The following is a 17,724-nucleotide window of genomic DNA, read 5'->3' as shown; positions in this document are numbered from 1 at the left end:
AGGCACGTCTCAGGTCATTCACACCAACATGTACAGTGACAGAGTCGTATTTGTACTTGTTCTGGAGTGACCTGATTGCTTGTATTATGTGGCGGATCCTGGCGCCCAACAGACAGCTAACTGTAACCTTCTCTTTGTCCAGCCTAGTTAGTGGGACATCAGTGTGCCTGATTATAGAGTCACCTATGACTAGTATGTTGGGTATGTTATTTTGCCTTAAGGGCTGTGATTGCGTGGCACACTGATTATGTGAAGTATGTATTTCATGGTTGATGATGGGTTGTGGAGGTTGCTTGGATGTCTGCTTTAGAGGTCTCTGTTGCTTTTGCAGATTTTTATTTAGAGCCTCCGAGTATGTTTTCATGTATTTATGTGTGTTATTTGCCTGTGTTGGTTTGTTAGGTCTATGTGAGACTGATGGTGTGTTGCAGGTATTACCCTTCTCCTCTTGACAGTCAGTTACAGTCTGGGGTTGAGAGAGCTTTGCCTCCAGTCTGGCTGTATAATTGCATCTCTCGCATATATTAGTGTTTGGTGGTAGAAGGAGAGGGTTGTCTGTGTATATGAGGCAGTTGTAACATTGCCTCAAAATGCCCAGATTCACCAGTTGGACTGGAGAGTACACCAAAAACTGCCCTTTGGACATGCCTGAATAGGTAGAGTGAGCTATTTTTCTGACTGACTGGTGTGTACGAATAGAGAGCCTTGCCCTTCTGGACAGTATAAGGGGGGCTAGTTCTAGGGGTATTTAGTGCTTGTTATGAGTTTTAAGCAAGTGCTGGGCTGTAAAATGAATGGTTTGAGTGCTAAAGTTGAAGGTTTGTCTAGTTCCAAGGGAAAAACTGAAGAGTAGACATCGTGGATCGCAAATGCAGTTTTTATATCAGAAGGATTAAAGAGATAGAGATGAGCCCAAAATGGCCAATAAAACTACAGTTTCTGGGCAGAAACCACTCCTCCAAGGGCAGGTAGGCTGTTCAGAGCTCCCCACTCTCACTGGTGAACAAAGAAACTTTTTGCCCAAGTAAGGTATGGCCAAACACAGAAGCTTAAACACAGTCCAGGTTTCTGAAACTGAACTTTTCTATCTTACTAAGGCGGGAAAATAGCAAGATTTTTTTTTTTTTTCCAAGAAAACAGTAGAAACAAATGCAAAAACACTTCTATAGTGCAGTAATGGCTGTCTCACTTGAGTGGGAAGCCAGTAACAGTAAAAAATACAATTTACAACAAAAAACTAATTTTAAAGTGCAGGCACAAATAAATGCAATTTCAGTGTAAAATGAGTGTTCTGAGAAGCAATAAACACCAGAAAACGAGCATTTAGGCGGAAATAGCAATAAGCAACAAGAAAAACCAAAAAAAAAAATGGTACTTAAACACTCCAAAGTCTCTCCTTTTGTCTCTCTGGCATTGTAGGTCTCTGCAGGACACCTGGGCAGGATCTACTGAGCTTATACAAACACAAAAAACGCGCAAATGCGTTTTTTATATCAGAAAGATTAAAGAGATAGAAATTAGCCCAAAAGGGCAAATAAAACTACAGTTTCTGGGCAGAAACCACTCCTCCAAGGGCAAGTAGGCTGTTTAGAGCTCCCCACTCTCACTGGTGAACAAAGAAACTTCCTTTTTGCTCAAGTAAGGTATGGCCAAACACAGAAGCTTAAACACAGTCCAGGTATCAGCAGGTATCCGAAACTGGACTTTTCTAGCTTAGTAAGGTGGGAAAATAGCAATATTTTTTTTTTTTTTTTTTTTCAAGAAAACAGTAGAAACAAATGCAAAAACACTTCTATAGTGCAGTAATGGCTGTTGCACTTGAGTTGAAAGCCAGTAACAGTTAAAAATACAATTTACAACAAAAAATGAATTTTAAAGTACAGGCACAAATAAATGTAATGTCAGTGTAAAATGAGCGTTCTAAGAAGCAATAAATGCCAGAAAATGGATGTTTAGGCGGAAATAGCAATAAGCAACAAGAAAAACCAAAAAAAGATACTTAAACTCTCCAAAGTCTCTCCTTTTGTCTCTCTGGCATTGTAGGTCTGCAGGACACCTGGGCAGGATCTGCTGAGCTTATATAACTATATCATCTGTGTCATTTTCCTTTGCCTTGGGCAGATAAGTATCCTTGTTGGGACATATTCCTAACAGATTAATTTCCTGTTGGTTATGAATCTGAAGAGGAAAACAGTATGTCACCAGATGCTCCTTTGAAAGAACTATCATTTGGTGATACAGTTCTGAAAATCATACAGCATTTTCAGTGGCAGGCGTAAAACATGCAAAATAGATATTATGACCAATTGTAAATGAGAGCTCATAAACTGTAATTCCTCCTGTTTTAGAGGCCTTATGGGATACTTTTACTACTGCTTCCTCTCAATACAGAATCCAACCTCCCCACCCCTAAGAAACCTGACAGATTTTATAAGGTTCTAGACTCTGTATAAGTATTTATATAAAAATCTTTTTTTTTTTACCTTTGATAAGCCTACTGCTTCCTTTTTCACGTTCTCTTCCTAGTGATAAAGACAGTATATATTTATACGTATAGTCAATCAGGAATCTGTCCTGTTCCATGAAACCGGATCCCTTTAATCCTCCCAGTCCTCCAGGATCTGTTCTTTTGGGGAGCAATAGATTTGGTGCCACTAGAAGAAACAGGACCCTTATCAAGTGGCATTCCTGATATCCTGTCTTAATTGTGTGAGCTGCACAAGTCTTGTCAGGCATTTTCTTCTGTCAATGAAAATCTCTCCGTGTCTGCCCTTAGCTCCACCACTGTCTACACTTTTTGAGGTCAAGCAGTTTTTGAATGATGTCCAAAATACAAGGCCTCCAAGAAGAGCTGTTGCTACCCCTCTTTGGACATAAACTGTATCTCAGAAGCTGCTTCTACTTCATCTTTTAAATTATTTGCTTGGAAGACTGATTTGCTTGTGACATCGACTTTAACCTAGAGGGTTTCAGAACTGCAAACACTCATAGTTTCTCCACCTTTTATCATTTTTTCACAAGGGCATAGTAATCCGTAGGACTAACCCTTCCTTTATCCCTAAAGCGGCCAAGTGGGCTCTCCTGGAATCAGGCCTCAACCTTCTCTCTTTTATTCTGTCTTCCCAGAACAAGGGGGAGATAACTCCTTCACTCTGTAAAATCCATAGGCAACTCAGATTTTATTTTGACAAAACCAGAGACATTAGAAAATCTGATAAACTTCTTGTTCCCTTTCAGGACAGGAACTTAGGTCTTCAGTTTCTAAACAAATAATTTCTAAGTAGATTTCCAATTCCATTTCCTTTTGTTATGCTTTTTATTAAAACAGTTTCCTGGTCTTTTTAAAGCTTATTCCATGAGAGCTGTTGCTTCCACTGGAGCTTTTTTGAAGGCTTTGTATTCTAAATCCATTCTAGAAGCAGCTACTTGGTCTTCTTCCAACACTTTTGCTAAACATTATAAGACTGATTTTTTTTCCCCCAAGGCTAGGGCTGATTTTGATAGATCCATACTTCAAAGTATCCTAGATCCCATGTCAGCCTCTTTATCCACCTACCTTTCCACTTGGGTAGCTTTGGGAATCTTCCCAATAGTAATGCCGCAACAGTGATCCAAGGAAGGACATAGTACAGTTGTGATATGATTTCTCTAAAGGCAATAGTTTATATGGTACTAAGTAATATGCCATAAAAGTAGATGTCCAACTGATCACTCTTGCAGATATATATCCCACCCTCCTTCTCCCCTGTTTTCTGTCTATCTTTTGTCCTTCACTGAGGTGGGCATGTAACCCTATTTCTCCCTCTCTTTCTTGACATTTACATATTTTGTATATAATTGCTTCTGACATTGTTTCTTCTTCTTCTTCAGTTTCCTTTAGTCTGAGGCAAGAAAATCTAGGCAATTTCCACCTATACATCCCTTATGTACTTCTTAGCTCTCTTGCCCTTAGGTCATACATCTGACATACTATGTGAGAGGAAGGCATCCAGGCTTTGGTATGCTGGCTTTTGCGTAAGGTTATCCTTGGCAGGATATCCTAATAGTCAGTTATACTGCAACAGTGATCAGTCAGACACATACATCTCAACGTCTTAGAGCAAAAAGTCTGGACAAAGCCTAAAATGATGGGGGGACAAATAGGGACAGATTTTTAATATTGCCCTTATAATCTTAGAAAGATGATAGAATAATAGGTTTTGCATTAGCATGAATTTTCTGGAGAATGTGGAGTCTTAAACTCAAATGTTTGTCATTATTTAATGACTTCAATCCTCAGCTATTTGCCAGAAAAGTACATATTTTAGGAGGAACAAACCAAAAATATGAGACAAAAATCTGGATATTCTGCGAAAATCTGTACATTTGAAAGGTATGGACTCAGACATCTGCTGTTATGGTAAATTCTTACACAGCTGTACTTTATTCTGCCTATGCATATCATCTTAAAAGAAAGACCTGAGTCAGATGTTTGGAAGGCATTTATGCTCATCACTATACAACCAATGCTATAAATGGATTTGCCCAACATGGGGCTTGAACCCACAACCTTGAGATTAAAAGTCTTGTTCCCTAACAACTGAGTTAGCCAGGCAACAGATTACTATGGAAGTTGAATTCTGTCAGATATACTGATGAAGTTGCAGCAATAACTTTTAATGATTCACAATTCCTGCCTGGTGACATTCTGTAAAAGAAATTAATTTTGATTTATTCTTTCTGGTTTATAGGAAGAGTGGCGTTTCCTTCTGTCTGGAGGTACTATTCGTATAATGACAGAAAACCCTGCTTCTGAGTGGCTTTCAGAAAGAGCTTGGCGTGACGTATTGGCATTAACAGAGTTAAAGACCTTTGCTGACTTTGCTGAAGATTTCAAAATTAATTTAAAGGAGTTCAGAGTGATCTTTGACAGTGCTGACCCACACAGGTAAAAAATATTTTTTAAAATGTAATCCAAAATATTTTAGGAATTTTGGCCTGCTGGCATGGCTTCCTCATACCCATCATCCTAACGTTCCTACTGTATGATAACTCTCCTAGCTAATCCAAATCGAAAGGATTACTTAGGGCCACCATTATCCTTCATTTGAGAGACGAATATTCATTTGTAATATCCCACATGAGGAGAAAAGGTGAATTTCAAAGTGCGTTAAATAAACTACAATTTAATATTTTTTACCTGAGATTGTAGAGCTGCTGTATCTGGGGCCTCAGTACCAAATTACTGATACTTATATTTTTAGCTTTGATACTACATCTCTATTGTTTTAAGTCACTCGAAGGCGACAGCAGTATTTCTGTTTCTGTCCACCAAGGACTTAGATGTCCATGGTTTGCTGCATATCTCGTAGTTTGTCTTCCAAAACCTCATTGTCATTGTTCAGTATGTTATTGATATCAAACTTTACATTTCTGTTACTGTTACTGTGTATCAGATATGCTGTATTAAGTTATTTGGCTAGAAACAGCATTTGGTATTGTAGATCGCTTTTGTACCTACATATCTGACGTTTTATGTGCATTTGTGCAGATTCTTGCTGATTACTAATTTTGTTGCACTAAAAGAAATTTTCTATCCATTATGGGCAACACAGTATCACAGGGGTTAACACTGCCACCTCAGAGTGCTTGGTTCTCTAATATGGTTCTGAACAGGGAAGCCTACAGTTCAGACTCTGCATGTACATCCTTCTTTCTCCCAGTGCTGCAGTTTTCCTCCCATTCCAAAGATGTGCCATAGATAAACTGTCCAGCCTCTGAATTGAAAATAGGTGTGTGTGTGTGTGTGTGTGTGTGTGTGTGTGTGTGTGTGTGTGTGTGTGTGTGTGTGTGTGTGTGTGTGTGTGTGTGTGTGTGTGTGTGTGTGTGTGTGTGTGTGTGTGTGTGTGTGTGTGTGTGTGTGTGTGTGTGTGTGTGTGTGTATGTATGTGTGTGTGTGTCTGTGTGTGTGTGTGTGTGTGTGTGTGTGTGTGTGTGTGTGTTGCTGCCCTATCCAGGATTAATTTCACGGCTTTGCACCCACTGAATGTCAGTGTAGGCTCCAGCTCCCTTGTAGTCCTCACTTGAATTAAGTGGGTCATTTCAGAATGAGTGAATGTAGAAAATTTAAATACTGTGTATAGCTAGGCCCATCATCTAAAACCAGTGTCTCAAAATAAATAAATAAAATTTAAAAAAAATTACTCTAATTCCTAATTCTATGAAAATCTGAAGCCTATGCTGTTCAAATATGATCAGAATAAGGTTCAAACTGACTTGAGTCCCATTCATCATTTTATTTTAACTCATTTTCTGAGTGTTTCTAAGTAAAATTTGTGGGTTACCAAGTTGACAGCCCTAGTAACTTGTGCAGCTTTAGTGAACTATATATAAAGACCAGAAGTGTATCCCTCACTGGTAAGATCAGACCATAAACTAATCTCACTGGATATTCACATCCCGACCCCACCCCATGCCCAGAAAACCCCAGTGAAAAACTTCTCTAAAGCAAATTTCACACTCCTCAAAACCGAGGTGGAATCCTTCAAAGCCCCCGGGCCTGTGGATAATACGGCCCAGACCGCAAAATCCTTTATAAACGCATTCTATAAACACCTTCAGGAATGCATGGATCATGCAATCCCAAATAAAACCAAGACCCAATCCTCCAAAGGCAGACGTCCTGTCTGGTGGACCCCAGCCATAAACAAACTATACAATAGAAGGAGGAAGCTACTACATGATAGAGCAAAATCCCAAAAAGGGAAGGCATCTCTGATCAGTATTAGCAAAAAACTACGGGCACTCATAAAATCGTCTAAGGCCAGCTTCGAGAGAAATATTGCACAGGACACTAAGGATAATCACAAGGCTTTCTTTAGTTATGTTAGGAACCTGGGTGGGAATTCCCAGATATGCTCAGAATTAGTCCAAAATGACAAAAAATACACCAAACCCACAGACATTGCCAACATCCTAGCTGACAGGTTCAGCGCAAACGTCTCCCCCCCCCCCCTCCCCACCAAAAGGGCTAATATCTATCCCAGCAGAGTGCTGCCCCCCTGACATCTCAGATGCTCAGGTAAGAGCTGCCCTCTCCAAAGCAAGAAACACAGCATCAGTGGGACCAGACGGTGTCCCAGGCTGCGTCCTACATGAACTCCAAGAAGAGCTAAACCCAAACCTAAAACTACTGTTCAATCTCAGCCTTACTACAGGATATGTACCCAAAGAGTGGCGTACAGCAACAGTGGTCCCTCTCCACAAAGGTGGTGCCTCAACGGATCCTGGAAACTATCGCCCCATAAGTCTCACTAGCTTGGTCTGCAAAGCTATGGAAAGGATCATCATGGACCTTATAAATAAAGATATTGGAGACCTACAGACACTGGATCCTACCCAGTTCGGCTTTGTTAAGGGCAGATCCTGCCTCTTAAACCTGGTCGATTTCTTTGAAACAGTCACCAAGGCCATTGACAAGGGAAGGTGGTCCACACAGCCTACCTGGACCTCGCAAAAGCCTTCGATACAATACCCCACTCGGGCATTATAGATAAGCTCACCAGCTTAAATATAAACCCCTATGTCACTAGATGGGTTGCAAACTGGCTCAAGGACAGAACCCACATGGTTAGAATAGCTGGAGCCATGTCAGACTCCAAACCAGTTACAAGTGGCGTCCCACAAGGCTCAGTCCTGGGACCTCTCTTGTTCGGTATATATTTCTCGGAGGTACAGGCCAACATGGAAGGACTGTGGCTGACCAAGTTCGCAGATGACTGCAAACTGGGTGCCATAATAGACTCTCCAGCCGACACAAGCATCCTCCAAAAGGGCCTCATAGAAACAGACAACTAGTGCCAGAGCCATGACCTCAAGCTAAACGCCAAAAAGTGTATAGTCATCCCCTTTGGCAAAAACAAAGTGCCCACAAATTACCACATAGGTGGTAATCCATTAAGTACAGAAGAAGTAATTAGGGACCTGGGGACCCAAGTTGATAGCAATCTCTCATTTGACAACCACGTGGCCAAAGTGGTTAGAAAAACATTTTATATAGCCCACCTAATCATGAAGGGATTCACATCTAGATCATGGGAGGTCATCGTGCCTCTTTACTCATCCCTCATCAGGCCCATAATTGAGTACAATGCCCCTTTTGGGATGTACCTTACCAGACACCTGCAGCAACTGGAAAGACCCCAAAAGTACCTCACCAAGAGGATCAAGGGGCTCAAACAGATGCCGTATGCTGCCCGGTTAAAGAAACTCCAGCTCTACTCAGTGACATACCGCCTGCTCAGAGGCGATCTGTGCCTGACGTATAAAGCCATGTCCAACCCGGAATTAATGGACATGCTGCACCTCAGAAAATCCAAATCCCATCGAGCTACGCGCTCAAGGGACTTGAACCTCAGCACTGAAATAAATAGGACATGCTGGAGGGACAGATTCATAACCCAGAGGCTCCCTTCACTCTGGAATAAAATCCCAGTCCAGGTTAGGCAGAGTCCCTCATTGACTCTCTTCAAGAGGAATCTTGATGAGTGGATGGGAGATCGTAGGTTTACCCCGGGTATCACTTCTGTGTCACTGTTAGACAGAGGCACAGTATACTAACCTCGAAAAAGGGCATAGCAAAATTAATTTAAAATGGGTGGTGAAAGCCATACACACTCTGGCTAGGCTTATAAATGCCCTAGGGCAGATAGCCTAGTATGAACCTATGAACCTATATATATATATATATATATATATATATATATATATATATATATATATATATATATAGTTAACCTTTCTAGTCTTGAAGTCAGATATTATTTATAGAAAAGGGGCATGAACATTCAGAAACTTGTTTAATGAGTATTTTAACACCTCAGCAAAGCAAAAAGGCACTGAAAAGCTCTTATCTTCTTTCTAAAAATATTGTCACCACACATTCCGAGCTGGCTTTACAAACATCTGTCATGTTTGGTCAGTCATCAGCTTTTCACTGAGCTGTTAAGCAAAAGTAAAGTTGATATCACAACAGTTAAGGATTAATTTATGCACATATTTGTGTATGCCTTCTTCAGAATATCTGTTAGCATATCCTTGTATTAGTGACAAGGCAGAGTCCATGCCTCATTTCCTTCATTTCTTTGTAGCCATTCCTTTCAGTTATTACTCCAGACATTGCTTTCCTCTTTTTATTTGTCTGATTATGATGTCAAAACCACTGTTTTTTTCTCTCCTTCAGTTATCAAGCATATTGTAGTTAAAATGGCCAAACAATGCATGTATCTTATGAGCCTGTATTTTTAGGCTTAGGCCACTAGCCACAACTCTGTTCATTCTTTCAGGACATTAATATGTCCAATATTGTCTATCATAAATTCACTCTGAAGGATTCTTTCTAAAGCAAGCAAAAGAAGAAAATGACCAAGAAGCATGAACCCCAGTATTCATCTTCAAGAATTGAGGCATTAAATTTCTTCTAGGGAATGCCCCTTTAAACATTACAGATATAGGCCTTCATTTTGCAGTGACAAAGATTCCACTCAGTTGATTTTGAGGCACCACTTAGTGTAGCCCTTGTTGCTTTTATTAGTACTATCCAGGCTGTTATCCTCTTCTCATTCTTGTAGTCCATTTTTCCAATCAAGGGAACAGGTTCCAAGTCTTTCACCTCAGTTCAGTTATTCAGATGGTGTGGTACCTGTAAAAAAGGGTCTACTTCAAAGCATCAAATTACCACTTCATCGAATCCCACATCATCAAGACGACATTGCCGAAAATGCAGAACATCGAACACCTGGAACATTGAAAACTAGCACTGGGAAAACAGCCACTAACTGAACATAACAAAAAACAAAAAAAACAAAAAAGCAAATCAAACCCACTAATGTGGGGGGCAAAGCCCCCTACCCCCCTAACTAAATATACCAACTTCGAGATCGCACTACAATGGGGAAAGGACAAAGTTTACCATGGTAGCCAAGTAGTTATTTTGCCATGGAAAGGTTTTGATGTTCTGGGTGTTCCATGTTCTGCAGTTTTGGCAATGTCGTCTCAATGATGTGAGATTCAATGAAGTGGTAATTCGATACTTTGAAGTAGACCCATCAAAAAGACTATATGGGTTTCATTCTCTCACTGCTTTGACAGACAGTCATATGATCTTATTGAACATACACACACACACGCGCGCATACTACCTGACCATTAAACTTCCCAGCACTTAACTCTACTGCGATGGATGCACATGGAGTTTTGGCTGTTTTCCTTACCACAAGTAGCCAGGATCTGCCTTGTTGATTTACACAGACAAATGGGTTTCTGAATCACTTGGCTGCACAAAGGCAATTCTTGGGGAGAGTACGTGACTAGTTAGCATAGGCCTCACCCTGGGCTGCCTCATTAGCATTTAACATGGCTGTGAAGACAGTCCACCTTGGTGCTGCATGTCTTCTTGCAAATACACCATGATAGGACTATCTATGAATGCAGAAACATTACTGTGAGGTGTACACATCATGTACACCTAGCAGTTAACTTTCTAAATTTGGGCCACTATTTTCCAGCAGTTAAGGCATCATTTTCTTTTCCCAGCAGTGAAGGACGAGATAAAAATATCTTTTCCGCACTTCAGTACTATTCATTCATACATGACAGACATGCATTTCGCAGATTCCAGAAGACTGGCCAATTAGTTTTATTTTCCTGTGGAGGGGATCCTCAGTACACCAATCTCTGCAACTCTCCTTTCCAGTACATAACTAATGCCAAGGTCACACAATAAGTCGCAGGCATCCTCAATGAAAGTCAGTCATTCCAGTTTGATAACCAAATTCAGAGCATGGTGAATGCATTGTATTCTTTCTATACTCATTTCCTTTGACAGCTCTCAAGAAATCCAAGTCCTTTACAAGCCTAACTTGCCAGTATTTTGGACATAACTCTGCCTCAACTCCTGCATTCTAGAATGTGATTTATTTCTATTTGTTTTGACAAGTGTGAATGACTGTTTAAGCAACATATCTTTCCCATTGAAATGGTAAAATAAAGTAAAGTATTTACTCTTTATTTTACAGAGAACCTCTTCCTGGAAAATGGCATAGCAAACTGGATCCATTTCAGAAACTTCTTATACTTCGCTGCCTCAGAGGTGACAAAGTTATGAATGCAATGCAAGATTTTGTATCTTCTAATCTTGGACAAAGATTTATAGAACCCCAGGTAAATAATCAAGTACAGCTGGTTAATCAATGTGCCAACTTTATGCACTTATTGCTTTGCAGACAAGCTGTTCACCTAAAGATCTGCTGAAAGAGAATCAAAGTGTTCAAGCATAAAGCAATTAAAATGATAAATGTATACCTAAAAAAGATTTGTTAAAGGATTATTTTCCTCCCATATCACCTGTAATATCTGCTATGTGATCCTTAATGATAAACTTTCTATTTGTCTCATAAGTTCATAGATAATTACTAGGCTAACAGCCCTAGAGCCCTTATAAGCCTAACCACATTTATCCCAGGTTGCCCCAGTTGTCATTGGTTAGGTGAGTGAAGTTTGCAGGGGTAAGGGTCTATGGTAGTTAATAACAACTTCCTCTGTCCAGTAGGGACATGGATGCTACCCCAGGAGTGAATTTGCGGTCACCCATCCATTGATCTAGGTTGTGTTTAAAGAGGATCAGGGAGGAGCTCTGTTTCATGTGAATTGGAAGCTTGTTCCATAGAAATGTCTGTGGGAGATGTTACTCTCTCTCCAGCATGACCTGTTCATGTGAGAGGCTTGGTTAAGATCCCTGGAGCAAGTGACACTCATGCATTTCATTTCTGAATGTGAAGCATTTCCGTCAGGGCTTGGTCACAAATTGCCTTGTAATCCAGGCACAGATCACCCTTAGCAACATGTGGGAGACAGTGGCAGCTTGAGCCATCGGACTGCAGGACTGCAGCCCTCCCAGCAAAAAGATTCTTGAATAAAAATAAAAAAAATCATGTATAATTATAAAATATTTTGTTTGTTGACCGACTCGCAAAGTCCAGGAACTCGAACTGCACATGCTCGTCGAGTTCCAATTTTTTAAAATTAATTAATTCATTTATTTATTTAAATTAGCGAACGAGTCTGACCATTTCTGTAACTCTATACTGCTTTACAGACAGTCCAGATATGACATCAGTGTGATGCCCAGACGTCTGTTCGTTTTTTAACCTCACAGTAAATAGAAGGGGGTTGGAACTGCCATGTCCACAGTCACGTACATGACATGGGCGGGTGGATTGCTACTGATTGGTTCTCACTCTCTTCTAAAAAAAGAGAGCAAGAAACAATCAGTAGTAGTCTGTAGCACAGTAGTTACTTGAATTTACTTGTGCTACTGCTACGGACTATCATTGGTGAAAGTTAGTTGACTAACTGAAGTTCCTTTATACCTTATCTTTGTTTTTTTTTTGGCTTGCTTCTGCCCTTTGCCTTGCTGGCTTGAATCAGAGTCACAGAGAGGAAGAAAGAAGACGGACAGTCACTTTTTACAAGTGAAGTAAAAGTTATTAAACTGAGGTAGGTGCCGGACTTGGCTCTGTGTACAGATAACAGATGTCAATATAATTTTTTTTACTGTACTCGAATGCAGCAGTGAAAAGCTAGATGAATCTGATGTCATGGTATATTTTGGAGTAATAAAACCATACCTGTAAACCTGCAGGCATTGAAAACAGATGTAAAGACTGCTGAAATATGGGGACATCCAGTCAAAAATCTGGTCAACTAATTAGCAAAAGTTCAGATACCATACCAAATAGTATGTAACTCTTCACACAACTTTAAAAAACTAACAGTGACAAAAATGATTATAAAATAAAAGCAGATCGTCAAAGGCACAGTGTAAAATTAAAACCTGCTGGTGAAAAAGAGAGATTTAACATGCAAGTCCTCTTTATTTAAATTATAGGTGTAGTAGCATTTTGGTTGTGTAGACTTACCATAGCTATCAACCTCTTAGCACAAGAAAACTGGACAAAGTCTAAAATAATGGGGGACAAAGACCCAAAAATAGGGACAGAATTTAAATATTGTTCTTAAACACTTAGATAGCTGCTAGAATAACAAGATTTATGTTAGCATGCATTTCCTGAAGGCTGTGAAATCTGAAACTCAAATGTGTGTTATTTATTGACTTCAGTCCTCAGGGATTTGGCATAAACCCACAAATTTTATGAGGAACAGACAAAAAATATGAGACAAAAATCTGGGCATTCTGTAAAAATCTGTACAGTTGAGAGTTATGAGACTTACTTAACAATTTCAGAAAAATCTTGTGGAGGGTAAAATCAAATATAAAAAGAAGAATGCATGCCCAGAAATAAGTGCATCATGTGACAGAGTAAATCAAACCTAAAAATAGATATATACCTCCAAATTAGGTATATTGGAGATATCTAGTTAGATCTGTCTACATGCATTCGTATTTCAGAGGTACATATTAACCTCAGATCCAGTTTTGAATCAGTACTTAGCACAGGTGCAGCACTTGCATCTGTAATTTTAGTTAACCAGGTTTGGTTACCAGTTTATGTACCAGAGGCTTGGCTGAGGCTAATGGAAATGTTTGTTCTCTTGGACTGGGGAGAAGGTAAAATTCTGTACTGCCTGGCTAACCCACGAAAGCTGAGGGACTGTAAGAGGTCAGATACAAGAAAGAACAAACTCATTGTGTGATTTCCTCAGCATCCTGCCCAGTAACGAGTAACATGATATGTAACGGACTAACCATGATGCCTGGAGGTCAGTGAGAAGAAGGAGAAACAAATCAAGTTTGGAAAGAGAATGACAGTAATAAAAGTGGAACCCTTTGGAATATTTTTGCATGTTCCCCTAATAGAACATGAGTAAATACGTTAGTATAATGTTTTGCATGAATGGTATAAAAGTAGAAAATGCTGTCTTCTAGTTACAAAAACATTAGGTGATTTTGAAGAAATCTTGAAGTTCTTAATGTGATTGTTTGTTAAGGATGTGAAGGTAAAAAATGAGAGCATTGCAAGCACAACTTCTGTGCATGCTTTTTGGTAGTATAAAGAGTTTATCCTGACAGACACTGGCTGTATGACATACAACTAATCCTGAACAGGGTCCCAACCTATCACAGGAAGCACACACACTCAGTCTTATACAGCCAGTGTATACTTCTACGATCAGTTTGCAGAGGGACCATTTAACCTGCAGCCTGTCCTTAGGATGTGGACCATATTGTAAGTTTGTAATAATATATATTTTTATGACATTATATCCTTTTTGACTATTTGAGAAAAGTTTGCCAATACATTATCTGCAAAACTAGTTAATAAGGGCAGAGAGGAAACTTCATTTGACTGTGTAGATGAAGCATTGGCAGTAGTTGGTTATTTCCAAACATGTAGTCTCCTTCAGTAGAGATGTCTTCTGTGTCTTGGAAGTATCAGAACCCATTCCTAAAGAAATGCTGTATCAGATATTATTTCTCTTAAATGATGCAGTGTTTTGCAAAGCAAGATATGGAAGAATCCATAGATGCAGAAACATCAGTCGTAGGTAATTTTTTGAGAACAGAATAACATGTAGAACAACAAAAAAACAATAAACCTCCAATGGCAAGTCTACCAGTAGCATAGAAAGGGTGGGACCAAGGGGGTAGCTGCATCTTGCCCTAGCTTAGAGAAGGTGCAAATAGTATAAATAAATGTATTTATTTATTTGTCTTTTGTTAACCGAGTTAGTCCACTGGGCTTGTGGTCCATTTTCAGTGGAGACCCGAGGAGAAAAGCTCCACAAAAAAGAACAAGTACAGAATTTCAGATTAGGAAATACCTACATTTTAGGCATAAAAGAAATCTAGTACAAGGTATCATGATGCCATAAAATTATGAGACTCTTCTTCTTTCAACTGCTCCTGTCAGGGGTCACCACAGCAGATCAACTGTTTCCATTTCTTCCTGTCCTCTGCATCTTGCTGCGTCACACCAACCACCTGCATGTCCTCTCACACCACATCCATAAACTTTATCTTAGGCCTTCCTCTTTTCCTGTTACCTGGCAGCTTCATCCTTAGCATCTTTTTCCCAATGTACTCTGCATCCCTCCTCAGCATATATCCAAACCAACGTAATCTTGCCTCTTTGGCTTTGTCTCCAAACCTTCCAACCTGGGCTGACCCTCTAATATACTTATTCCTGATCCTGTCCATCCTCGTCACACCTAGTGCAAATCTTAACATCTTCAACTCTGCCACGTCAAGCTCTGACTCCTACCTTTTTGTCAGTGCCACTGTCTCCAACCCATATAACATGGCTGGTCTCACTACACTCTTGTAGACATTCCCTTTCACTCTTACTGGTACTTGTCTGTCACAAATCACTCCTGACACTCTTCTCCACCCACTCCATCCTGCCTGTACTCTCTTCTTCACCTGTCTTCCACACTCACCATTACTCTGAAGTGTTGATCCCAAGTATTTAAACTCATCCACCTTCGCCACCTCTACTCCCTGCATCCTCACGATTCCTCTATCTTCCCTCTCATTCACACACATATATTCTGTCTTAGTCCTGCTGACCTTCATTGTTCTTCTCTCTAGAGCAGATCTCCACCTCTCCAGGGTCTCCTCCACCTGTTCCCTACTCTCACTACAGATCACAATGTCATCTGCAAACATAATAGTCCACGGGGACTCCTTTCTGATCATGTCTGTCAACCTGTCCATCACCATTATAAATAAGAAAGGGCTCAGAGCTGAACCTTGATGTAATCCCACCTCCACCTTAAACGCATCCATCACTCCCACCGCAGACCTCACCGCTGTCACACTACCCTCGTATATATCCTGTACCACTCTTACATACTTCTCTGACACTCCCGACTTCCTCATACAATACCACAACTCCTCTGTAGGCACCCTGTCATATGCTTTCTCTAAATCCACAAAGACACAATGCAACTCCTTCTGACATTCTCTGTACTTCTCCATCAACACTGTCAAAGCAAACATCGCATTTGTAGTGCTCTTTCCTGACATGAAACCATACTGCTGTTCACTAATCATCACCTCCCTTCTTAACCTAGCTTCCACTACTCTTTCCCATAACTTCATGCTGTGACTGATCAGTTTAATCCCTCTGTAGTTACTACAGCTCTGCACATCACCCTTATTCTTAAAAATCGGTACCAAAACACTTTTTCTTCAGTCCTCAGGCATCCTCTCACTTTCCAAGATTTCATTAAACAATCTAGTTAAAAACTCCACTGCCATTTCACCTAAACACCTCCATGCTTCCACAGGTATGTCATCTGGACCAACAGCCTTTCCGTTCTCCATCCTCTTCATAGCTATCCTTACTTCCTCCTTGCTAATCCACTGCATTTCATGATTCACTATCCGTACATCATCCAACCTTCTCTTCCTCTCATTCTCTTCATTCATCAGCCCTTCAAAGTATTCTTTCCATCTGCCCAATACACTCTCCTCTCTTGTGAGTATGTTTCCCTCATTATCCTTTATCACCCTTACCTGCTGCACATCTTTACTAGCTCAGTCCCTCTGTCTAGCCAATCGGTACAGGTCCTTTTCTCCCTCCTTAGTGTCCAACCTTTTATACAGCTCTCCATACGCCTTATCCTTAGCCTTCACCACCTCTCTCTTTGCCATGTACCTCATCTCCTTATAGTCTTGTCTACTTTTTTCATCTCTCTGACAATCCCACTTCTTCTTCTCCAACTTCTTTCTCTGTATACTCTGCTGTACTTCTTCATTCCACCACCAGGTCTCCTTGTCCTCCTTCCTCTTTCCAGATGTCACACCAAGCACCTTTCTAGCCATCTCTCTTACTAGCTCTGCTGTAGTTACCCAGCTATTCGGTAACTCTTCACTGCCACCCAGTGCCTGTCTTAACTCTTCCCTGAGCATAACCTCACAATTACCATTTTTCAATTTCCACCATTTGATCCTTGGTGCTGCCCTCACACTCATCCTCCTCTTCTTGATCACCAATGTCATCCTACAAACCACCATTCTATGCTGCCTAACTACACTTTCCCCTGCCACTACTTTACAGTCTCCGATCTCATTCAGACTGGCCCTTCTACATAAGATATAATCCACCTGTGTGTATCTTCCTCCACTATTGTATGTCACCCTATGCTCCTCCCTCTTGTTAAAATACGTATTCAACACAGCCATGTCCATCCTTTTCACAAAATCCACTACCATCTGACCTTCTGCATTTCTTTGCTTAACACCTTACCTACCCATCACTTCCTCATCCCCTCTGTTCCCTTCACCAACATGCCCATTGAAATCTGCTCCAATCACCAGTCTCTCACCCTTGGATACAGTCATCACCACTTCATCCAACTCACTCCAAAATTTTTCTTTCTCATCCATCGTACACCCAACTTGTGGAGCATATGCACTAACAACATTCATCATTACACCATCAATTTCCAGCTTCATAAACATCACTCTATCTGACACTCTTTTCACCTCCAAAACACTCTTAGCATACTGTTCCTTCAGGATAATGCCTACGCCATTTCTCCTCCCATCCACACCATGATAAAACAATTTGAACCCACCTCCGATACACCTAGCCTTGCTCCCCTTCCATCTGGTCTCTTGCACACACAATATACCAACCTTCCTTTGGTCCATCATATCAGCTAGCTCTCTCCCTATACCAGTCATACTGCCAACATTCAAAGTTCTGACCCTCACTATCA

The 17,724-nt window shown here is 40.5% G+C and overlaps 1 protein-coding gene across 1 annotated transcript in view; it reads left to right on the top strand.

Moving 5' to 3' along the window:
* DNAH1 (dynein axonemal heavy chain 1) overlaps window positions 1–17,724 on the top strand; it is a 5,225,710-nt gene that overhangs the window by 4,440,521 nt on the left and 767,465 nt on the right. The window contains exons 67-68 of the mRNA XM_044076389.1: window positions 4,731–4,927; window positions 11,055–11,199. Coding sequence (XP_043932324.1) covers window positions 4,731–4,927; window positions 11,055–11,199 — 342 coding nt within the window. The remainder of the gene's footprint in view (window positions 1–4,730; window positions 4,928–11,054; window positions 11,200–17,724) is intronic.

Source organism: Protopterus annectens, chromosome 7.part0 (genome assembly GCF_019279795.1).
Source record: "Protopterus annectens isolate FY-2018-M chromosome 7.part0, PAN1.0, whole genome shotgun sequence".
NCBI lineage: Eukaryota > Metazoa > Chordata > Ceratodontiformes > Protopteridae > Protopterus > Protopterus annectens.
This window is presented reverse-complemented; position numbering and strand designations above follow the sequence as displayed.